The sequence below is a fragment of the Vulpes vulpes genome, chromosome 1 (genome assembly GCF_048418805.1).
Source record: "Vulpes vulpes isolate BD-2025 chromosome 1, VulVul3, whole genome shotgun sequence".
Lineage (NCBI taxonomy): Eukaryota > Metazoa > Chordata > Mammalia > Carnivora > Canidae > Vulpes > Vulpes vulpes.
Genome location: NC_132780.1, coordinates 74,365,427 through 74,390,577, shown reverse-complemented (window position 1 = coordinate 74,390,577; position 25,151 = coordinate 74,365,427). Strand labels below are relative to the sequence as shown.

The following is a 25,151-nucleotide window of genomic DNA, read 5'->3' as shown; positions in this document are numbered from 1 at the left end:
AGGGCGCGCGGCGGCGGCGGCTGTGGCGGCTGTGGCGGCTGTGGCGGCGGCGGCTGTGGCGGCGGCGGCGGCGGCGGCGGCGGCGGCGGCGCGGGCCGGGGCGGAGGCTCGGGGCGGGGGCGGAAAGTGGGCGAGGAGGCCGGGCCGGCCCAGGGCACCGGGCGCGCTTCCGCCGGCCGCGCCGCGCACGCCGCGGTCAATGGGAGGCTCGGCCGGCAGGGGCGGGGGCCGCGCAGCCGGGGAGTTTCAGGAACTGGAGGAGCGGGCGGCGGCCGGAGTCGCCGAGCGCCGAGACTCGCGGCCGAGGCGGAGCCGCCGCCGCCGCCGCCGCCGCCGCCGGGGCCCAGCCGTAGCCGCCGCCGCCGCCGCCGCCCTCGCCCTCGCCCTCGCCCGCCCTCCTGCCTCAGGCCGGCAGCCGCGGCGCCGGAGAGCAGCCGCCCGCCATGGCCACCAAGGTGAGGGGCGCGCGGCGCAGGCCCGGCCGGCCGGCCGCTCGGGCCCGCGGGGAGGGTCGCGGCGGGTCGCGGCGGGTCGGCGCGGGGGGGGCGCCAGCCGGTCACGCGGGGCTGAGGCGCCGGGCGCTCGCGGCGGGACCCCGCACGGCCGCCGCGCCGTCTGCAAAGTTTGCGGCTGAGCGTGGGCTGCGGCCGGGCCGGAGCGACGGAAAGTTCCCGCGGCCCGGGGCTCGCCCGTGAGGGGGGAGCCGCCCGCGCCCGGAAGGCGGGGACCCCCGGCGCGCAGGCCGGCCTTGGGGCGCCCCGAGCCCCGCGGGGGGCGACCGGGCATTTCGGAGGCCGCCCGCGAGCCGGTGCCCCCGCCGAGGGAGGAGGCACAGGCGACAACCCCGCGCCTCCACTTCCTTCATTTTTCTTGTTTTTTTTTTTTTTTTTTCTCTTCTTTTTCTCCCCCCCCTTTTGTTTTGCTACCTTTTCAGTTTGAATGGTATATTTCCAGCGTGAATGAGATACAAAGAGGGAAATGACTGAGCTTTCGGTAACGAGTTCGCCCGCAAGAAGGCCCAGGCCCGAATTTCCGTGGTGGAACTTTGGCTGGAGCTCGGTCATCGGCCAGGAGCGCGGTTGGCTTCGTTCAGGGTCTTGTTCGTGGCCTTGGCAGTCACCCTTTGCTACCTGAGCGTGCCGGGGCCACCCCCCCACCCCCGCGCCGCCTGCTTCAGCTCTTCGTGCAGAACAGTCCCTGGGAAGTCACGACCGCGAAGGCCTCCTGGCAGGAGACCCCGCCTGCATAGACCTAGGGATGTGGTGTAGAGGGAACGGCTCCACTTTTGCAAATAGTTTCTGTGATGTCACCTTGGTAGAGCATCAGCACCCTCTTCCATCTTCATGTCTGAGCTGCTTTGGGGTTGCTGAAAACCTTAAGCTGTTGTTGTTGTGTGTTCGTGTTGTGTGTTTCGGTTCTGAGGAAAATTTAGGAGAGGATACGAAATTTGAGATCCCTTTGAAAGGCCAGATTCACTTGATGGGATGAGCACTGGGTGGGTGTTATTCTATTTGTTGGCAAATTGAACACCAATAAAAAATATTTTTTTTTTTTTTTTTTTTTTTAAAAAGGCCAGATTGTCTGATGTCATTTCAGTTCTGTTACAATTTGTGCTCTGAATCTGCCTAGGTGCAGTGTTTATTTATTACTCTTATTCTTATTATTTTTAGAAATGGAGCTCTCCCTCCAGGGAACCTGTTGTCTGCTGTTAACTGAAGTAATGACTTGCTTGTTAAGTACATCAACAACTGGGCTCTTCCTTGGTTTACTAGATGTCGTAGGACTTGGTACCTTTGCAACACGCATAATTTTGTGTCGATCTTTTTAAAAACAAGACTGAAGCCAAGGATTTCTAAGGAAATTTGATTTTTGAGGTTTGTTACCAAACATTCCAGAAATGACCGATTATGCGTCCTATCTTGCACTCATCTTGCAACCTTAAAAGCGGTTTGTGGTAGATGTGTGTTCAGCGGTGGTCAGCGTCTGTGGTATTTTGCCCTCTGATCTGCTGATGCGTGTTACCTGTATCCTCCTTTTCAGTGGGACCCACGTTAGCAGCTAGCACGGGTATACCTCATGAAAACTTGAATCTGTAGTTAAAACTGAACTTAGTTTTTCTGTAAAGTTGAAAAGGACAGCACTCCTCGTACTAAACCAGAATTGCATGTGTCCTCAGCAAACCATGCTGTGTAAGCACTTCCTGCCTTATTACCTGCACTTCTCTGGAGGCCGACTCAACAGGGTTCCAAGTCTGTCTTTCTCTTTTCTGATCACCGTTCCATGTGGTATTCATCTCCATGTTTACATGATGTGGAGCCACTTCCAGTTTAAAAAAAGGGAGAGCAAAGAAGCACTTGCTAAAGGAGGACCCTAATTCCGTTTTCCGGTTTTTTCCCTATTTTCCCATGATCTGTGTGTCAAATCAGCCTCAGTTTTTCATTGTTATCAGGGAGGAAAGTTTTCCTTCACCGCCCCCCTCCGAAACCCCACCCCTGCCTTTGCTGACATCAGAGCAGTTTGGGGTTTTTCCTTTCCTCTCTTTAATTGAGTAGGTGGTGAGAATGCTACTCAGTACCGACTTCTAACTTTTTATGAAATTTAAGACTTCTGTGGCGCTCAGGCTCTTGCTGCAAGCCTCAAGTGATGAAAAATATAACAGTGTCTGGCTGTGTAGGGTGATTGTTGAGTTTCCCTTTGAATTTACATAGAATGGCTTCATTCTCTTCAGATCTAATTTTCTTGCATATTGCTCTCAGGTGTTTTTTTCGGAGATGCAGTTATCTTTGAATGGTCGTGATTAAAAAAAAATCTGCTATGCTCACAATAGAAAGAAATGAACTTTTAGAAGAAAAACTTTAATTGGGGCCATTCACCACTGCCAGAGAAAGTTAATCAATAACTGCACATTTTACAGGGATTATTGTCTTTGTTTCTAATCACTAAGGAGGATGCAGAATTCAGTTTTTAAGTAGGTACATTATTCTGACTCCAATCTTATCTCTCTTGACAAATGCGGTGAAGGGCTAGTATGTCTGTAAAGTCTTGGCTTCTACTAGAAACCTCAGGTTGTGTTTTGTCATAATCCTTTGGTGGATTTAAGAGTAAATTAAGTTTACTTATTAAGCCCTGGGAAATAATTTTTTTTTTTTTTTTGGCTCACATATATCGAAAGAAGCGTGAAAATAGTGAAAGTTAATCCATACCTATATAACGTAGCTGTAATTTCCATGTCAGAGTTAACCTTTGGTAACTAATTTTGTTCCTTTTGTGCTTACGTAGTCACTTTTGGGAGTAATCATTTTAACAAGATTCTGAGGGTCCTGGATGTGTGTTTTTTGTTTTTGTTTTTACTTTCTGTCTCCAATATCTAAAGTAAGCTATTTGTGGTAGTGCTTGGTTGAATTAAGGGGGCGTGGAGTGTTGAAAATACTGGTAGGAAATGAGTGACCTGCTCAGGACTATTCCATGATCTACATTAGTGAGAGCAGTAGAAAGCATATTTTGTTATCTCTTCTGAACAAAAACCTCTTTATTTGAGTGAAAGAACAGAAAGAATCTATCTAATAGAGCCTTAAGGATTAACATTGGATTTGATTGTTTCTTAAAACAGTATAGGAAATGCTAACTATTCAGTTTTGTATACACATAATTTTTAAATGTCTTAATAAATAGAATATCTGGACAGTATTTGTATAGCCCCCCCAAAATTCTCTAGTAGAAAGGTCAGCCACTTTCTTATTGAGAAAGGAGTAGTTGAGAAAGCATAAATTTTTTGCAAAGTTTTCTACTGCACTGTTTTTTTTTTTTTTTTTTTTAAGATTTTATTTATTTATGACAGACACACACACACACACACACACACACACAGGCAGAGGGAGAAGCAGGCTCCATGCAGGGAGCCCTATGTGGGACTTGATCCCAGGTCTCCAGAATCACAACCCGGGCCAAAGGCAGGGCTTAACCGCTGGGCCACCAGGGCTGCCCTGCACTGTGTTTTTATATTGACCATCTGAAAATTATAATTTTACTTTGCCCACCGAAACCTTTTTAACTTCACCTGTATTGTTCTGTTCTTTTCTGGAATGCTCTTCTCTGACCATTTCCCTCCAGATACCCCCGCTTCCCACATGCCTTTGTTTTAACACATTATTTTTCAGTTCAAAGCATCCCTTCCTCCAGCTTTTCCTGATCCCCCAGACCTCTGTTACAGGGTCACATTGTATGTCTGGGCAGCTATTTTACATGTTTTGCTTCCAGTGGCTGTGTCATAGGATGCTCTCAGCCCCCGGACACTGGGACTGTGTCTGCTCACCTTTGAATCCTCTGTGACTGGCATAGGTGAGGCTCTTGATAAACTTATTGCACAAATGAATGTTGGATTTTCTTGCCTGGGTTCCTTGCTGTCCAGTTTGAAAGTACAAAAGATATTCCAGTGAGATCAGGGCCTGCTAGGAAAACTCTTTCTCCAACTGTAAACTGTCCAATTCTTTTAATTGTGTGTTTTAGGAAACTTTTCCTTTTTAAGTATACATGCACAGTGAAAAACACACATCTACACTTTGGGATTAGCAATTTTTTAAAAAAAATCTAATTCAATTTTACTAATGAGAAATTGGTTCTTATGTTTTCAGGTTACTTGGGACAAACCTTATACTTCTGAGACTTTAACCCATGGTTGTTAGAAGTGCGTTTGATTTCCGAAAGTATAGGGTGTTCCTATTTATCTTTTTGTTAATGATTTCTAACTTAATTGCATTGTGACCAGGGAATCTGATTGATAAACACACTGTACCTGAAAATTTGTTGAGGCTAACTTTGTACCTCTCCTATAGTCTGCTTGCATAAATGTGCCACCTGTTCATAAAAAGAATACGTTCATCCCCTAATCAATGTGTGTGTTCTATGTTTGTCTCTTAGATTGAATTAATTAATTATGTGTTCACATCTGTGTCCTTACAGACTACACTTGGTCTACTGTATCTAGCTGATCTTTTGTCTACTTGATGGAGATGTTAAAATGGTGTTTTTAAAAAATTACTCTAATTAGAATTAGTATCCTCTTCCAGGTGAATCGAACTTTTTACCAGTATGAAGGGACCCTCTTGATCTCCAGTGTGTTTTGTCCTAAGGACTATTTTGTCTGATGTTAAGGTCATTTCACTGGCTTTCTTTTGGTAAATATTTGCCTGGCATATATATAAAATCCTATAGCACAATTTTACCTTTTTTATCTAGTCTAGTGGTCTTTGTGGCTAGGGAGTTTTGTCTGTTATTATTTGTGTTTACTGATGTGTTTGGATTTCTGGCTCCCATCTTATGGACCAACGGAAGACTTTTTTTTTTTTTCCCCACTCTTCCTCTTATTTCATCCATCCCCTCCCCACCTCAACTTTTTGGAAGGTTTGTCCTATATGTCAGTTTTTTCCAGTGGCTATCATAAGCATGTATGTTACCATTTCTAAGTTAAAGTCTGAAGTTACTATCATTACCCTCCTCCTGAATTAAATTACAAAAAGGCCACCTGGGTGGCTCTGTGGTTGAGCCTCTGCCTTCAGCTCAGGTCTTGATGCCAGGGTCCTGGGATCAAGTCCTGCCTCAGGCTCCCCAGAGGGAGCCTGTTTCTCTCTCTGCCTATGTCTCTGCCTCCCTCTCTGTACCTATCATGAATAAAGAAATAAAATCTTAAAAATCTAAAAAATATGACTCCAGTCATGTCCTCCAGTATAGTTGGTTACTGCCCAGTATTGTAATTCTTTTCCACCAAAAATGAGACATTCTATTTTTTGTATAGCTATGCTTTAGATTTAATCAAAATTTTATCATATTTTTGCTATTTCTATTTACATTTTAGTCCTCCTCCTTCTAGATAATTTTCCTTCTACTTAAAATGAATTCTTTATGGAGTTTCTATTGGAGAAGATTTGATGTTGGTAAATCTCTTGTGTGTAAAAATGTATTTTGCCTCATGCTTGAAAGATAGGTTTCGAGGTTGACAGTGTTCTAGGTGGGTTAGAAGGTATGTTCCCCTGACCTCTGTGGGCTCTTGGAGTTACTCCTAACAAATTAGCGATCTCATGCTGTTCCTTGAGGATGGCCTGACTCCTCTCTCCGCCCTTTTCTGAGATCTCCTAGGGAGCATTCCTCCCTTGTAGTTTTATCTCAGCGTGCCCATGTGTGGGCACAGCTTGAACTTTGTTGGGTCCAAGGATGAGAATTTCAGTGGTTCTAGAATAGTGCATTAGTGGAACTTTCTGTGATCTCGGAAGTGTTCTACGTCTGTGCAGTCCCGCTCACAGCTGCCTGCCACATGTGGCTAATGAGAATTTGAAATGTGGTTAGTGGGACTGAGGAACTGTGTTTTAAGTTTTATTTGATTATTATTTATTATTTATTTTTTAAAGATTCTATTTATTCATGAGACAGAGAGAGAGAGAGAGAGGGAGGGAGAAGCAAGCTCCCTGTGGGGATCCTGATGCGGGACTGGATCCTAGGACCCCTGGATCATGACAGGAGCCTGAGCCAAAGGCAAATGCTCAACCCCTGAGCCACCCAGGTGCCCTAAATTTTAAATAGCCACATGTGGCTAGTGGCTGCCTTGGGAGGGAGTGCAGTTATAGAGAATTCCCAGAAATGATTGTTTCCTGAACCTGCCTTTTCCCCATTCTTTTTCTGGAACTCTAATTAGCATGAAAAGGCCCAGCAGACCTCTCACTTCTCCAAACCTGCCACGTTCTTTCTGTTTGTGCTACATTCTGGATAATTCCCTGGGCTCTTACCTTCAGTTCACAACTCCTGCTTTCTTTGGGCCGCAACTCCTCTTTTATCCACTACTTTCATCTCAGTTCTGTTTTTAAAAATTATATTTGGTTCTCTTTCAAATCTGCTTGGTCATTCTTTATAGTCTCATCCTTTGCTCATATGTTTAAGCTTCTGTTAAGCATATTAAACATTTATAGTTTGTGTCTGTTCTGGTATTTGAAGTCTAATTCAGCCATCTGTTTCTGCTCACTTACTCATGGTGCCTTGTTTTCTTGTGTGTTGTGTGTGTGTGTGTTTCCTGTGAGTTGCTCATTTTCCTTGGAACTTCAGCTGAGGGAATTTTGATACCCAGATTGAAGTTACAGTCTTCCAGCAAGAATTTGTCTTTGCTTGTGCTGGGTCTCCTGGGGACACTACATTCTTGTGGCCACTTTAACTTGAATTCCTGGTTCAATGTCCTTCCAGCCATACTGGTACCAGAAATACAGACTTCAGATGTCAGGGGAGATCACCCTTATTCTTCTGCTTAGGGTCAATGATAAAACAAGTGTCCTTGCTGCCCACTTTTGAATGATAGATTTTCTTAGGACCCTGGGTGGCTCAGCGGTTAAGCGCCTGCCTTAGGCCCAGGATCATGGAGTACCCAGGATGGAACTTGGTGGTTCAGGGTATGTGGGCTGCCATGTGTCCTGGGACAAAATTCAAGTCAGAGCTTTTTTTTTTTTTTTTTTTTAAGTTTTGTTTATTTTAGAGCAAGCACAAGTAGGAGGAGGGACAGAGGGAGAGGGATCCTCAAGCAGACTCCCTGCTGAGTGCAGACCCTGAGCCGAAATCAAGAGTCTGATGGATTACCAGACTGAGTCATCCAGGCACCCCCCCGTTCCCGAGTCATAGCATTCTTTGTAACAGACTATAAAGTGGAGGAGGGGAATATGTGCACACATAGCGCCAGTCTCTTCTTTGGAGGGAAAAAGGTGAAAAAGCAGAGTAGTGAAGCATTTTAGTGGAAACCAAACCTTAAGTCAAGTGATCAAAATAACAGACTGTGGGCATATTTCACTTTCCAGCTAAGGTTCCCCGCCCCCCCTTGTTAACTATTAAAAAAGCACATGATGGATTTAGCCCTACTTACTCATTTTTAGATATTGTAAACACAGTGCTTGAGGATGTTATTCCATATGACTCAGTTCTACTGAGCTATTTGTAGTCTTTGAAAATGGAGCATCATTACCTGCAGGCAGGAGGCAGAATCACCTGTTAGTGGTGGTTCTTTACGTCAAAGAGACTTGGAAACTTTAGGTGGTGGGTTAAGGAAGGTGAAAGAGGCACCATTAGCCTGGGAGCTGTTACCCATCATCATTCACAGACTCCTTCATTTGAACAACAGGTGAGCTCAGTGCCTGGTGCTCCCTCCATTTGGGACGTCAGCACTGAAGGCCTCACCCCAATCCCAGGCCTCAACAGCACTTACCAGAGTTGTAGGTCCTGGAGTGCAGGCTTTCTGCCCAGCACAGTGGGGCCTCCCGGTGCAGCTTCTCATTCCGCGAGGCTTTCTAAGGCCCTGAATCTTAAAAGGTCTGTGTTTTTCTGTAATTCAGTGAATGAACTTTTACCTTTATTCTGTTACATCAATCATTTTTTAAAAAAAGATTTTATTTATTCAGGAGACACACACACAGGCAGAGACACAGGCAGAGGGAGAAGCAGGTTCCCTGCGGGGAGCCTGATGCCGGACTAGATCCTAGGACCCCGGGATCATGCCCTGGGCTGAAGGCAGACAGATGCTCAACCGCTGAGCCACCCAGGCATCCCTCACATCAGTCACTTTTAAGATACTTCTATAACACACTTCGACAGTCTGCATAGGCCAGACTCTGTCTTGTAGGATCCAAGTTACCCAGTTCAGATCCTTCAGGAGCCTCTGTGCAGGAAGGGAGGATGATAAGATCTGGATCCTTGCCTAAGAGACTTGACAGTCAAAAATTAATGTGCTGTTTGAAATGTACCACTTAAATGTCAGTTTAAATGTATTTTCTAACGCAAATTCACGAAGACGGCTTGAAAATGTAGGTAATGTGTGTTAATAATTTTTTTTAAGGATTTTTTTATTTATTCATAGAGACACACACACACACACACAGATAGAGAGAGAGAGAGAGAGAGGCAGAGGCACAGGCAGAGGGAGAAGCCGGCACCATGCAGGGAGCCAGCGTGGGAATCGATCCAGGGTCTCCAGGATCACGCCCTAGGCTGCAGGCAGCGCTAAACCCCTGCGCCACTAGGGCTGCCCTGTGTGTTAATATTATTTGCCTTTCTCATGGTGGTTGCACTCAGGAACTTCGTTTTCATCTTTTAGCCTGTTTTGAATTCTCATGATTTGGAGTGATAAAGATTTGTTGCTTTTGTAATGAGAAAGAAAACAAGTTCATTTTTTTCCCCATTTAAAAGCTAGTTGTCATTTAACCAGGCCCTGAAAGCAGATTCCCAAACATACCTACCTTCTGTTAATTTGCTTTGAATTACGCTAAGATAAAAAAAAAAGTGTTTTAAATTAGTGCTATAACTAGTAAGTGGCACTTTAATGGAAAAATTCTAATGCATGCAGGATTGCAAATGGAAACTTAAAATTTTATTTTACTTCCTTAAGCTCTGTATTTTCTTCTTCCAAAGGAGAGAAAGTAAGTTTCTTAATTTTAAAAATCACTAAAAACTTACTGAAAACCAGCACTGAACCTGAAGTTCTTAAAAATTGCTGCTTTATAAGTACTCTTGTAATTTTACCCTGCCTGACTGACTGTACCCTTTCCCTCAGGAGCTTGAAGAAAGCAGAGCCACTAGCCTTCGATGGGCAGGACTGGGTTTTCATCACTTCCTAACATTTCCCACCTTCCTAAGATTTTAGAGTCGAGAGTTGAATTTAAGATTTTATAGCCTTTCTGTTGATGTGTCAGGCTTTGTCTTGTGATTGCCCTGCCCAGCAAGTAAAGCCCTTTCAGTGTCCTCAAACCACCTCCCTCCCACACCTAGAAAACTCAGTAGCTTCTAGATTACTGAGATCTGTAGTTACATTATGTTGATTTGTCTTAATCATTTAAAGCTAAGATGATACCAAAGAATATGGACATTGTGTTTTAAAATTCTGATATTTAAACTACTTCTAGTATTGACTGCTATATGTGTAATTTTTAAAAACATTCCCCTTTTTGATAAGTAAAAAATTTCATTCTGTTTCTGTAGGGTCTTTTTTTTTTTTTTTTTTAAAGATTTTATTTATTCATGAAAGACAGAGAGAGAGAGGCAGGCTCCCTGCGGGGAGCCTGATGTGGGACTCCATCCCAAGACCCCGGGATCACATGTGTGCCAAAGGCAGATGCTCCACCACTGAGCCACCCAAATGCCCGTTTCTGTAGTTTTATTATGAAAGTAACAGGTAGTTCTCTGAAATAAAAATATTTTTCCTAAGACTCCCCCCCCCCTTCTCGGACTCATTAGCCATCTCTGCTGTCAAGAAAGATTGTGGCATTGGTAACAAGCTTCCTTCTAGGGAGACATTGGACTCTCACTAATGTGCGTGGATATTATATGAGCTGTGATCATGTTTCTGAGGTTTTAGGCATTATTGGTTGAGTCGTGGTACCGTCGCTAGCTTCCCCCCGCCCTCGCCCCCAGAGCATGTTAATCACAAATTGCTGGACCACAGTTTCTGATTCAGGAGGTGGGGCCCCGAACTTGAATTTCTACGGGTTCCCAGGTGACACCACCCGTGCTGCTGGTTTGGGACCACACTTTGAGAACCATTCTTGTGTGAGATGGAAAAAGAAGAATCAGAACCTGAGTTCTGTTCTTGGTTCATCCCAAAAATCTGTGGGCTCTAAAGTGAGTGGACCACACCAGCATGCCCGTGAGTAGTGAGTATGGATTCTTGTTTCAAGGAATCTTCTAACTGGGTACAGGTGATGCTAAAAATCAAAAGATTAGTATTCTCCAGTAAAGGCTGGTTCCTTGTCGACTTGTGGTTTTCAGTAACTTTTCAGTGTCAGATTGGTGGGTCATTTGTGTTGTATGCAAATGAGTTTCTGATGATGGTGAAGGGGTGGCTGTGGCTGGTTATTATCTTTTCTTGTTGCTTTTAGCTTAGCCAGAAACTGGCCAGACAGTTGTATCATTGGAGTTCACGGTAATCAGCCTACATCGGTTCGCTTTGGGTAGCCCGTTCCTAACGTGGTTGTGTAATGATAACAGCTTTTCATTTACTAGGGGGAATTACTATGTAAAATTATCGTGTTTTAATTATCTCATAATTCAGATAATCTATGATATTTGTATAAATCCAGTTTTTAAAAAATGTTATTTTTGTAGTGTGTGCCTATTAATTTTGGTGATTTTTGAATTGCATCAGATTCAACCATCCTATTTTCCGTTGAGGAACTATCCATCCTTCCTCTGTGGCCCCCTTAGAAGCCTTAACGAGGTCAAATTTTGGTAAAGTATTTATTAAAGCTAGAGAAAAGGATGAGTGTAATCCCTGAACTACAAAAGTCTGCGGTCGAATAAGTAAATTGATTGGTCTCCGACCGGCGCATGAAGGCCTAGGTGTGCTTTGGAAGAGAGCTTTGTGATTGAGAGCTTGTCTGTGTTCCCATAATTTACCTGTATAATCCCTGAGAATTAACACGTGTCTAAATAAGAATGGTGCAGACAGATACTTTAAAATCTGTTGGCATTTACACCATTCAAAGTCTTTTTGTCGGATCCATTAACAGTAAATACTGTTGGTTATGGAAGGAATACATTTAATTTTCACTGTCTGTGGTTAACATTATAATATCACTATACATAAATAAATACCAAGAGATATGTGTGGGAAATGTTGAGTATGCCACCAGAAATCAAATGCGTGAGTTATTTTTTTTTATTCATCAGTCTTTATCCAGAACTTATAAATACTATACGTGCACAATGTATATATATTTTTCCACTCTCAAGGAATTTACAGTCTAATGGGGGAAACACTTCAATGTCTTTAAATGTTACAGTTGCTGCTGTAGAAGAATGTGCCAGGTACAGTTATGCCACCATACCTGGAGTTGGAAATGAGACCGTCTATTTTCTTAACATTCACTTTCAGTGGAAACTTAAGGGTAAAAATCAATTTGTCAGTAGAGAGACCGTAATTTTAAAAGTTTATGTAAAAATAAAAGCGTTAACTCTGACATACATTAGTCATAATGCAGAGGAGGATGGTTTCTGTACTTGACATCAGGGAGCAGCAGTGTTAGATAAATGAGGACACATTCAGTTTGAGGTCTCTCTTAAAGAGTCCTTTATTAGTGACTGCCCTGACAGGACAGAAAGTACATTTCACAGAAGCAGACATTTCAAGTCTCCCTGGTTGTGATCTAAAATTTTATCTGAGACTGCTCACACTAAGCCACGCTTAGGAATCCGTGAACAACACGTACCATGCAGATAGTCTGACGGTCTTTCTAAAACCCTGTGGTCATGGACATAGCCTCACAATGGTTAAAACAGATTTTCCAGGTTAGCAATTCAGTTAAAACATTTGGGATGTTTTATATGTCTGGTTTGTAACACCTCCAGTTTATTCTAGATTAGGGATTCGCAGCTGGTGAACCTTCAGGGGATCGAACATTGTCACAGACTGTGTGTCTTCTTCACGTTTGCATCACTGTTTTAAAAGTATATGTCAGTTGTATTACTAATAAAATATGGATACATTTAAAAATGTTAATGACTTCATGGTACTTTTTTGACATTATTCCCCAATGAATTGTACTTTTGTATAATTATAGTTGTTTGTGGGTAATATATATGTGTATGAATTAATTTTGAGGGGTGCCTGGGTGGCTCAGTTTGTTAATCATCTGCCTTCGGCTCAAGTCATGATATCAGCGGGGAGCCTATTCTGGGAGCCTGCTTCTCCCTCTGCCCCTCCCCCACCTTGCATGTGTGTGCACGTGGGCTCTCTTTCTCTCAAAAAATTGTAAAAAAATTAATTTTAAGGTTATTGGGATCCCTCTATGATTCAAGGTAGCTATTGCATAACAGCCCATTTCCCTTACCAGTATTTGCTATACTTTAAGCTTATACTTAGGAGAGAGATTTTGTTGGGTTTTCTATTAGAGGTGCAATGAACAAATCAGTTTTATGATGATTTGAAGTTTGATGATTATGAAGTTTATGTGTTTCAGTGCAATGGTGGTAGTATAGCATAGAGATTGAGAGTCTGGGCTCAGATCCCAATCAAATCCAGCTGTGTTACTTTGGAAAGTTACCTAATGCTTCAGGTTCCTCATCTGTAAAATGCAAGTGGTAATATGAACTCAAGTGTGAATTCCACAGTCCAAGTGGGGAAAAAACAGAACTGTATTTTCCATTAATAATTTACAACAAATTACGGCCCCATGCTACTGGCGATGTGGAACTCAAATATGTGAGTTCGTGGATCTCGTCGTCTTGCCTAGGCTTAGGTATGGTTTGAGGATGGGGATCCCTTCATAACATCATGGCCTGTGGGACCCCATGTTGTCTTGCCCTCCATTGACCTCTCTGCAGCAGCATCGAGGTGTCGCTTGCTCTTAGCAGCTCTCTCCATCCTTCCATGCTGTGCCCCAGGGAATGGGAACCATTTTGCTGTTGTCATGCTCTAGTGGGACACAAATCTCTGCAAAGCTCAGATACTTTCTGTCCTAATGCAATAAATAGCTGCCTTTTCCCTCCGGTCAATGTGCCACTTCACTGGGGCTCTAGCACTGTAGGGTGTGCTCTCCCCAGGGCTCACCATCACCTCAGGATGTATTCTGTACATCTCCACTGTCTCTGTCCCAGGAGTTGGGAGTGGAGGTGGCAGTGGGGGAAACAGAGGCCCTGTCTTGTCTCTCTTGTGCGGTATTTCTCACGGGTGTGTTTTCTGTGTAGGCCTAGAGGTCCCTCTATTCTGAGGGCCTTTGGAGCCCGTAGCTGGAAAGGCTCTCATGTTTTGCCACAGCCTGTCCCTCTCCCAGGGCAGTGGGCACTGCTGCTTTGGGTTGGGCAGGTAGGCGTAAAGACAAGGCAAACAAAAACCCTAAGGATGAAAAAAATTACATTTCAAAAATACTGTCTCTACCAAATAATTTCAAGAATTAGTAAAAATTCATGCAAAGGGCTTACCAAGCATCTGGCGTATAGCCAGGGATGGTAGTTATGGTGGAGTGGTATTATTCGTGTTATTACAAAAATAGACTATAAACTACGATCTGTTAGGCCCCAAGATCTAGAGTCTGGGAGCTGAATCAGATTTTTCTAATTTCATGTTACTCTTGTGGAGGGGATCAACCTTTCTGTCTGCTTCAGGTTTATCCAAAACTTTGGATATATTTCCCAAATTGGGTGTCTGACAATGTGAGTTTGCTTCTTTTGCCATGATCCTGGTGTGCCCTGTTAATTTTGGTAAACTACCTTTCATACATCAAAATGTGATAGATGTTCTATCGGCGGCCAGATGTTAGAGGCGTAGAGGACAGAAGTGTGAATCAGACCACAGGGTGCCTGGCAGTGCTGTCCTAGCACTACGTATGTTGAGTAGAGCCATCGACTGAGTTTTCAGAAGGCAGACGTCACTGGCTCCTTACGGGGGTGGATCACCCTGTCACCTTGTTCCTTCAGTATGTTGTTGAGCACCTTCTACAGGCCAGAAACTGTTGGAGTGTTAGGAATACAACATTGAAGGAAATGATTACAAATCCCCACTCTCATGACCCTTGCTTTCTAGCAGAGGAGATTGCAGCAAATGAGGTCGGTAAGGAGGAAGCCATAACTGGGAAGAAGAGAAGTTGTCTGTGAGTGTGCATGTGCACACCTGGCATTAGCCGGGGTGGCCAGTGAAGCCTCGCTGGGCAGGTGACCCTCCAGGAAAGACCTGAAGGAAGGGAGGGAGCCTGCCACTTGGATCCCCGAAGCCTGAGCGTCAGAGCATTGTTCCCCACCTGAGCAGCTTGCGGGTGAGGTGGGGTGTGAGGGTGGGGGGGTGGAGTGGAGGGGGTGGGAGTGGGTAATAGGGGGCCAGCCTGCCAGGTCTGGGGCCACCTGGCTGACCATGAGGTCTGTGGCATTCATTCCGAGTGAGATGCCAAACCGCTGGCTCCTTTTCAACAGAGCTAAAACCACTGGCTTTTTTCTTTTTCTGTCTCTTTTTTTTTTTTAAAGGAATTGAGCTTGCCTTTATTGGCCAAAGCTAGCTGTGGGGAGTTAATGCTCTGTTCGCTTTTGTACTGGACTTAAGTCTTATTTTATCTCTTCTTGAGACTTAATTGATTGTGTCTAATTAAAGTCACACTAGGAAAATTCTGTGCAATGTTTAAGCCAGTCAGTGAAAGAGCTATAAAAGGATTCAGAGATTATCCTTTTTTAAAAAAAATATTTAGGGATGCCTGGGTGGGTCAGCAGTTTAGCGTCTGCCTTTGGCTCAGGTTGTGATCCCGGAGTCCTGGAACTGAGTCCCACATCGGGCTCCCCTCAGGGGGCCTGCTTCTCCCTCTGCCTGTGTCTTTGCCTCTCTCTGTGTGTCTCTCGTGAATAAATAAATGAAATCTAGAAAATAAAGAAAAATAATTTATATTTTAAGAGCATACTGGTCGTGATGAGCACTGAGTAATGTATGGAATTGTTGAGTCACTGTATTGTACACCTGAAACTAATAAACATATGTTGACTATACTGGAACTAGAAATAAAGAAATAGATAAATTATCCTTTTATGTACGAAGCTATCTCAGTCAAGTTAGTTGAAAATAGTTTGTAAATGAACTTTTAAAAATCTTGAGCACACTGAATTTTAGATTCTAATAGAACTCTTCAGAGGTCTCCTGGTTATACAGAAAGCAAATACATATACCTATCAGGCCACTTACTTATTTGGAGTAGAAGATAGTTGGTTTGGTGGTCATCATCACCTTACTGATTTAACTGGTGTTCACCCAGACAATAAGTGAAATATTTCCAGACTGACAGATTTTAAACAGATATGAGCATATTTATAACCAATTACAACCAACTACATTCTTCCTCTAACAGGAATCACTGCTTGCTAAAGCAGTAAACTTTCTGAAGCTTCAGCAGTTTTGAGAACAGTGGTATAAGAAAGCAACAGGAACACCAAGAATTAGGTCAGAATGTTCTCACAAGCTTAGAAGAAATGGCACCATCCTGGCTTAGGATTTTGAGATTCAATGAATCATTATTCTTTTCCTGGTTCCATGAGTGATTTTTCTTGTGGGGGAAAGGGGGAATATGAAGTAAGTGAAATTTCATATTATTTGTGCTTTAAAACTCCATGTTTGTGAGTTTTAAAGATACTCTCTAAGCAGTTTGGCATGATTCAATATTTTTATTTTAATTTGATTTATAAAAATTGCAAACATAGACAAAAGAAGAATAGTATGAAGAATACTATAGAATAGTGACCCCCCACCACCACCGCCCAGTATGTACCCATTACCAGCCTCAACAGCTACCAACTCCTGGTCAGTTTTGTTTCCTCCAAACTTTCTCGTTCATTTTCCCCTTCCTTCATTTTTTTGAAGCAAATTGCAGGGGCGCCTGGGTGACCCAGTCAGTTAAGCATCTGACTCTTGATTTTAGTTCAGGTCATGATTTCAGGGTCGTGGCATTGAGCCCCATGTTGGGCTCTATGCTCAGCATGGAGTCTGCTTGTCCCTCTCGCTCTGCTGCTCCCCCTGCTCATGTTCTCTCTCTCTTTTTAAAATAAATAAAATCTTAAAAAAAAAATTTTCAGTATATATCTCCCCAAATAAGACTTTTTAAAAACAAAACAATTATTCCTATTGTACTTAAAAATTGAGAATAAATCCTTAATATCTTGAAATACCCAGTCTGATGGTAGGCTCGTAGATGTAGAGTTGTACACATTTTCCCAAATTAATAATTTGCTGTATTTATATGGCTTGATATGCATGAAGATAAGGACTGTGCCATCTAGTTTAGCTAGATGCCTAGGTGATGGTTTAAATGATTATGATTGGTATTTGTGTGAATCTGCCAGTGTTAGTTTAAAACAAATTTGGCCATTGGTAGTGTGTCTACTACTAACATATCACAGATTTTAGAATAGGTATGTGTGTTGCTTTCCTCTTACCTTTCTTAACAGAATCCTCAGCAGACAAGGCCCTTCTAAAGCCCTTCTGTACAGTTTAGGTGGTGCCAGCAATGGGTGGATGCTGAGGATTAGGGGAAAATGGGATTATATAATCAGAAGAACACATAAATAGACATTTATTTACCAATCCTGTGATAGAAAGCCAAGGTCTGATTGGAGTTCTAAGCGATCCATCTTGTATAATCTCAGAATGCATTGCTTATGATTTCCATTTTTATTTATTTATTTATTTTTTATTTCCATTTTTAATTTCTTCTAAAGAGCTTAAAGAATTTAAAACTCATTTCAAAGAACTGTAAATACAGAATTCTAGATTTTTAAAAATTACAATTTCCTATTTGTCTTAACTGTTGCCCCATCTCTACTTAGTTTAATAGTAAACTTTTTAACAAATTTTTATCAATGTTCCTCCAAACATTCAACTAACTTTCCTAGAACAATCACTCCTTTTTCACAGACTTGTGTGAAAGATAGTAATAATTCAGTTGCTCAGCTACAGCTGTAAGTACAACTACATAAATGGGGTTCAGAACCACGTTGGCATGGGTTTGAGGGAGTAGCGCCCTAAATGCAAGAGTTCAACATGCATGTTCTATACGGAGTGTGTGGGTGAATCTGGTAAGGTGATCATAGCGGGTATAGGCAGCATGACGCTCTGTTATTCATGAGTCACATTGTTGACATTTGTGGCTGCTTACTTGAGATTGCTGGCTTGGACTGTGGTTCTCATGGCCCCAGAGGCTTTGAGGAGACTTGATGGGACATGATGAAGTCAGCATTTGTTCCTCACTTTCGTATGTTGACCAGCTGCCTTGAGTAAATCAGTATCCCAGTTAGGGCTGTATCATGATTTAAACAATGATCAGAAGCACTTCTGCGACATTTTCATTGAAAATGGGTTTTAGGCATGTCTCTGAAAAGCAACAAAATGTAGTGTACTAAAGTAATGTATCATTTTTTCCTATTTTACAAACAAGAACAGTATAGCTCTTTAAATTTAGAGATCTTGGGTAGCCTGGGTAACTCAGCAGTTTAGCGCTGCCTTCAGCCCAGAGCATGATCCTGGAGACCTGGGGTTGAGTTCCACGTCGGGCTCCCTGCATGGAGCCTGCTTCTCCCTCGGCCTGTGTCTCTACCTCTCTGTCTCTCTCGTGTTTTTCATGAATAAATAAATAAAATCTTTAAAATAAAATAAATTTAAAGATCTTACAAGTATGGGGAACTTGATAGTTACAATTTCTGCACTCATCTTTTCTTCTATCCTAGAAGTAAGGGTGGATGTAATCCTGTGAAGAAAACATATTCTCCTGGTGGTGATGGGACATAATCTTTCTTGGCATTGCAGGTTAGCTGGTGTTCTGTGCTCACTAGAGTCTGCAACTTAAGTAACTATGTTTACCCTAGAAGGTATAAAAGAAGTAGAGTCAAACATAGTCTCTGTCCTTGAGGCCGTTATGGTTTTGGTGTTGTAAAAAACAAACAACAGTTGGCTGCACAAGACGATATTCAATAGGAAAATGAAAGATACAGACCACCTCCCTGAAACTCGGAACACCCTCCCGGCTGCTTCTTCTGCCCGGTGGCCTCCCTGCCAGCACCTCCCTCCCTGCCCACTGCTGCTGCTGTCTTATTAGTAGTGCATTCTCTTGATCACACTGTATCTCTGCCCCATTAGCTTTGGGAAACAATGACTCTTCCTTGCTCCTTTTCATATCCTTGTGGAGTGATGAGTAGTATATACTCAGTAGGTGATGTTTTGAGTGGGAGCCAGGAGCCCCTTGGGGGTGTGGGAAGGCCAGGCTTTGCCATGAGACAGCCCAGGGTTGAGATCCTGGCTTCCCCACTTTCCTGCTTTTTGACCATAGGCTGATTAATCACTCTGGGCTAGGGTTCCTCATCCGTGATTATGCAGGCATGTTAAACTTCTGATGTGCAGGAAAGTCTCATAGAACATGAACCATCATCCTCCCCTTGCTCAAATACAAATTGCATCACTACTGGGAAACCCTGGCCTAGGCTAGATTTGTCCCTCGGGTAGACAAGGGATTACCTTACCTGACTCACCAGAGGGAGGGATGAAAACCTTAAGAAAATGGGAGGAAGGTGTCCAGTAAAGGGAGAAAAGGAGGGCATGAATGTCATTGATCCTGATGGTGTCTTACTGGGTTGAAAGTGAGTCATGGGGGCCCAAGAGGGGTTGGTATTATGGAATGGGAGAGAGGTGTAGATTTTTAGATTATGGAGAATCTTGACTGCCAAGGAATGAATTTGAAGATGATCTTAGGTGAGGGGGTATCATTAGAAGTTCTTGATGTGCGAATGATGCCAGTTTTGCAAAGGGAGCTTCCCAGCAGTGTGTGGAGATGGCTGTGAGGGAAGCTGTGGCAGGAAGATCAGCCCAGCGGGTCCAGTGCCACAGAAGCTGCAGGGCAGAGAACTGGGTTAAGTGCCACCTCTTCCACTTGCTGGTCACTTGACCTCAAGGCCAGGTACTTAGTGTGTGAAATTGGTGTGAGCTGCTGTTTCTCCTGCAAAGCTGAGTCCGTTGCTACCATGGGGCTGTTTTGAAAATTAAGGCCAATGTGCGAAGTGCCTCAGTCCAGTTATACTTGTCCTCATCCACTTGCTTTTCCCTCTTGGTCATTTTATCAATTGGCAGAAAGGACCACCTGGTAGAAGAGGGACCTGGCAGAAATCTGGTCAGAGGTACATTTCCAGCCTGGTGGAAGGTTCCTCCTTGGTTGCTGTTTAGTCTAAATCTCTTCATTTGACCCTGTATGATCCATTCTTCTGTTTTTGGCTTAAGAACCTTTGTTAGCTCTTTGCATTGTGTTTTATTTTGCTAACTTTGACAGTCTCGTTTTACTACCTTACACTGCGGTACAATAAAACCAGCTCTAGTTTTGTGGTTTTATGTTAGCTGTACGAATCTAGAAGAGAAATTGTCCTAAAGAGGAACCACTGGTAAAAATAAGTCATGGTTAAGAGTACTGCTCTTCATCCAAGTAGCGGTTTAAAAGCAGACACCTGTATCCCTCATGTAACCCAGTTGTGTGTGTATTGATGTTGAAGGAGAAGCATCATTTTGAGTAGTTTAATTTTAAAGATCTGTATGTTTCACTTAAGTATAGTAGTGTTCTTGAAATACTTGAAAGTTTTGGGGTTTTGTTTTTTCTCTTTCATTTAAGACAGGGGTGATACTTTATTCAAACCCATCAGAGAAATGGGCAGCTTGGGTCTGTAACAAAGTGTTGTGTTTTAAAGCATAAGTCAGTAATTGTATGTGAGAATATATACTGCTACATACGCATTAACTTCAGAGCACAGATCAGAGATTAGTATTCCTCTCCTTCTTCACCCTCCCCTTCAGCAGAATCCATACCAGCCTCCTCATAATCTTTCTCAAGGGCAGCCATGTTCTCACAGGCCTCAGAAAACTCTCTTTCCTCCATGTCCTCACCCACATACCAGGGATCAAAGGTATGCGTGGTATACATCAGGTCAAACTTGTCCAGGTGAGCCCCAGCCTCAGCATTGGCTGTGGTGTCACTCAACATACACACAACTTGCTGTACTTTGGCCACATCTCCACCAGGTACTATAGTGGGAGGCAGGTAATTAATGCCACCTTTGAAGCCAGTGAGCTAGTCCACAAACTAGATGGTATGCTGGTCTTGATGATGACAGTGACAGCATTGACGTCTTTGGGAACCACACTACCACAGTACAACAGGCAGCAGGCCTGTATTTGCCATGGCAACAGTCCTATTTCCCCCTCTTGTTGCCTGGCTCAGAGCATGCATTGGTGATCTCTGCTACAGAAAGCTGTTCGTGGTAGGCTTTCTCTGCAGAGATGACAGAGGCATATGTGGCCAGAGGGAAGTCGATACAGGGATAGGGTACCAGGTTGGTCTGGAATTCAGAGCCCCATCAACTCTGAGGGAAGCAGTGATGGAGGACACCATTTGACCTTTCAACCTGTTCAGGTTAGTGTAGGCTGGGCATTCAGTATTGAGATTTCTACGACATGTCATATGGCCTCGTGTTCTACCATGAAGGCACAATCAGAGTGCTCCAGGATGGTGTAGTTAGTGAGGATGGAGTCATAGGGCTCAAGTACAGCTGTGGAAACTAAGGAAGGTTGGGTAAATGGAGAACTCTAGCTTGGACTTCTTGCCATAATCGACAGAGAAACCTTCCATCAGCAGAGGTGAACTCAGAACTAGTTCTCCCTCCAAAGCTGTGGACAACCAAGAAGCCCTGGAACCCTGTGCACTGGTTGGCCAGTCTGAATTCGGCCCAAGACAAGGTCAGTGATCTCCTTGCCAATGTGTAGTGCACTTGGGCATAGTTATTGACAGCATCTTCCTTGCCTGTGACGAGCTGCTCAGAGTGGAAGAGCTGGCAGTGGGTGCCAGTGCAAACTTCATCAATGACTATCGGTTCCAGGTCTGCAGACACTGGGCACATGCTTGACAACACCCATCTCACTGAAGACTGTGTTGAAGGACTCCTCTCCTTCCCAAGTGGTCTTGTCACTTGGCATCTGGCCATTGTGCTGGATGCCATGTTCAGGCAACAGAGCTCCCATCAGGCACTGCCGATCTGGACCCCAGCCTGGCCAGCAGGGATGGAGATGCTCTTATGCATGGTTGCTATTTTGTGGCTGCCAAGCAGATGGCAGAGAGCAAGAGGAAAGGTTGTTGCTTCTTACAGGGTGACTCTCAGGCAGTTGATGCAAGAGAACCTGCCAATGTGAAATATTTAACTTAAATTCTTTAAATAGTCCAAAGGGACTTGCAGGTCATCTATTCTAACCCTGTCATTTTTCATATTTGAAAGCTGAACCCTAGAAACTAAGTATTCAGTGTCCTTTACTTTATACAATAATGGTTATGACGAGGATCCGGAAGCATTAAGAGAAGACTTTTTTTTTTTTTTTTTAATGAGTTGTATTTTCAGGGTAATCTTTGTGAAACTAGGAAAGTATGTAATACTTACAAAAGAAGGACCGTGAAAAATAATTTTTTAAAAAATTTCATCCATTTTGATGATTGAGCCTTTAGGACAGAGAGAGGGCAAGTAGGAGCTGCCAGGAGGGCATTGTTGAGCAGGGCAGAGGCCACACACAAACTCTGCTGAGAGATTAATAATTTCTACCTTGGGCCCCAGAAGGAGCAGGGGAGCTGATGTGATATATCCTACATCTTCTGTTCTGATTTTAGTAGTGCTTGATTCCTATAATCTACTTTTCAGTATATTTTATTCATAGGTTAGGTTATATATACAAGTGTGGTTTTTTTGTGTTTTGCATAGAAACATCAGGGAAGTCATGCTAAAAATAAGGTGTTGATTTTAAAAATTCTTTTGTAAATGTGCCTTTGTATTATTTGACCTCTGGTTTATTTACCCTTAGCATGACCTAGAAACTCACAGGGGCCTTTACACTTGCTGTTCTTGCCTGCCATACTTAGTCTTGGCTCCTCCTCCATCCTTGTTCCTCACAAGCTAGCTCCCTCATTCCTGAGTTCTCAAAGTGACCTTCCCCACACATTTTAAAGTAGCCCTCCACTGGCCCCTTATTCGATCTTATCACCTAATTTCTTTTGTTGTACTTAGCACCAGCTGGATCGCCCTGTGTGTTGAGTGGCTGTCTCTTCCCACTAACACACTCTGAGGGGAGGTAGACATGGTGTGCTTTTCACCACTGAATCTACCTGGAACAGGGCCTGGCAGTAGTGACTGCCTGTTACATTGGATGACCAAATGAATCATATCCATCATCTGGCTTCCATCTGGTGGCCAGCATCAACTTCAGCGATTCCACTGCATCCAGGAGAATTGCCTCTGATGGCGTTAAGCAGAAAAAACTAGGATATTGGGGGGGGGGGGAAATTCTTCTCCAAAACTATGGTAGAGTTTTAGAAAAGTATAATTAAGAAGCATTTGGAATAAACATTGACATTTTGCAAGGTAATGTTTAGTTTATAAACTCAAGAATTTTATGATTGCCTGCTAAACTGTCAGGTTTTGGTTCTTTAGCTGAGGCTGTAAACCAGGGCTAATGAAGTTTTTTGTCTCAAGAAAAGTGCACCTTCTGTGATTTCGTCACTGAAATAGGGCAATTGGATTTATTTGGAAATGGCAGAGAACTCATTAGCTCAAACATCTAAATGTCTGTGCTATGTGATGAATGAATTAATAATTCATCCATCTAACCTATATTTGAGTGACTGCTGTCAGGTGCTATGCTGAACAAAACAAAAGGAACTTACAGTGTAGTAGAGAAGGCGGGTAAGTTAACAAGCACAAATAGTGGGATGGAAATACAGTGAAAGGGGAGGTATGGTGTGGGCCCAGGGACAGTCTGCAGAGGAGGGGTGCATAGCAGATCTTAGAGGTCTTAGGGGGCTCCCCCTAAGTGGAATCAAAGCTGGGACCTGAGAGATGAAAGGGACTTAGGTAAAGAGGGAAGGTCTATACAGATTTGGGGTTCATCAGTATATGGATGGCAGATGAAGCTGTCACAGTGGGTATAGGGTACAAGGTAGGGAGAGCACAGGGCCCCTGGGGGAGCATGAACATTTACAGGGGGCCTGTCTCCAAAGGGAGCCCAACAGAGGACAGACCACAGAAAGGGAGGAAGTAGCGGGCACATGCCCGAAGCCAGAGGAAGGAAGATGTTTCAGGAAGGAAGAGTAGATAACAGAGTCAAGTGTGGCCTAGAGGCCAGGAGAGAGGGGAGGGTGCCACAGGTTAGCTGTGTGAAGGTTGCTGGTGTCCTGGGCTGGAGCAGTGCCAGGGGTGCCAGCTGGCAAAGTTCGACTCCTGAGAGTTGGAGGGGGAGGAGCAGGTGAAGCAGACACTGTGAATGCAGACTGCTTTTCTTAAAATTTTGATTTCTTAGATTAAGAGAAACCTTGGTCAAAGGAATACTTGAAGTTGAGTGAGGATTTTTTTCCTTTTTCAAGATGTGATAGACATGAGTGTTTAGATGCTGATGGAGGGAGACAGGAGAGGTTGAAAAGTCCCAGAGTGGCTAGGAAGTGGAATTTGGGGAGTGTTGCCCCACTGTGGCTGGGGGGATCAGCTGTAGATGATCACTGTAGCTCTGCAAGGGAGTTTCTTTTTTTTTTAAGATTTATTTATTTGAGCAGGGGGAGGGGCAAGGAGAGAGAGAGAGAGAGAGAGAGAACCCTAAGCAGGCTCCCCACTGAGTATAGAACCCAACAAAGGGATCCCAGAACCTGAGCTGAAATCAAGACTCCAAGTTGACCCTCAATGGATTGTGCCCCTAAGCACCCCCCAGGGGCATTTCCTCCTGGCCTCTCCTAAATTCTTCCTTTCTTTCTTTGTCTTTTGTCTTTTGAAGTTGGAGCCCAGGCCAGGTACTTACAAGTAACCCCCAAGGATGCCCTAAAGCAAACATTGATGGTGAAGCTTATCACATCTGCTTTACAGTGTTTGGTGGCTGTACTGAAAGTATTTTAGTTTGCTTTGCGGCTCCTGGCGACCTCTTTGAGAGCACATCTTTGTTTCTCTGACTTTTCAAGCCACAGTGTGCTGCTGGTCAGCTCTGCTGTGAATGTGTTTTAGCACCAGCTGTCAGCTACAGAAGGCTTATCCGTAAAAGGAAGAAAAGTGCAATTAGAGTGCCATTCATTCCCTCCTCCCCCATAATTGTACCTTTTTATTTCTATAGTCTTAAAAATTGTGGAAAATGTACGTAAAACTTAGCATTTTAACCATTTTTAAGTGTATGATTCAAGTGGCCTCAGTACATTCACCATGTTGTGTAACCATCACCAATTTCCAGAGCTTTTCCACCATCCCTAGTGGGAACTCTGCATTGTGATTAAACAGTAATCCAGGGCGCCCCTGTTCTATTTTCTGTCTCTATGAATTTGCCTATTAGAGATGCCTCATCGAGGTAGAGTCCTGCAGTATTCACCCTTTGGTATCCGGCTTCCCTCACTTGGCATGAGGTTCTAATGAACACCTGGTGAATTCACCTGGTGAATCCGTGTCTTAGCGTGTCAGACTGTCATTCCTTTCTATGTATAATACTCCATGGTAGTTTATTCATCTGTTAACAGACACTTGAGTAGTGTCTACCTTTTGGCTCTTATGAATATTTGCTGTATCAGTGTTTAATTTTTAATGTTTATCAGTTACAATGATTTTTTTTAATTTTAATTTTTATTTTTTTATTTTTA

The 25,151-nt window shown here is 43.5% G+C and overlaps 1 protein-coding gene across 3 annotated transcripts in view; it reads left to right on the top strand.

The window, feature by feature from the left end:
• Window positions 1-311: 311 nt before the first annotated feature.
• The window catches only part of SNX9 (sorting nexin 9), a 114,504-nt gene continuing 89,664 nt past the window's right edge, over window positions 312-25,151 (top strand). For 2 of the 3 annotated variants that reach the window (XM_072767143.1, XM_072767140.1), the window contains exon 1: window positions 312-455. In XM_072767143.1, the coding sequence (XP_072623244.1) occupies window positions 444-455 (12 nt within the window). In that variant the 5' untranslated portion in view covers window positions 312-443. Of the gene's footprint in view, window positions 456-1,385; window positions 4,339-25,151 lie in introns of those variants that run through there. The other variant, XM_072767146.1, reaches the window with a different exon arrangement.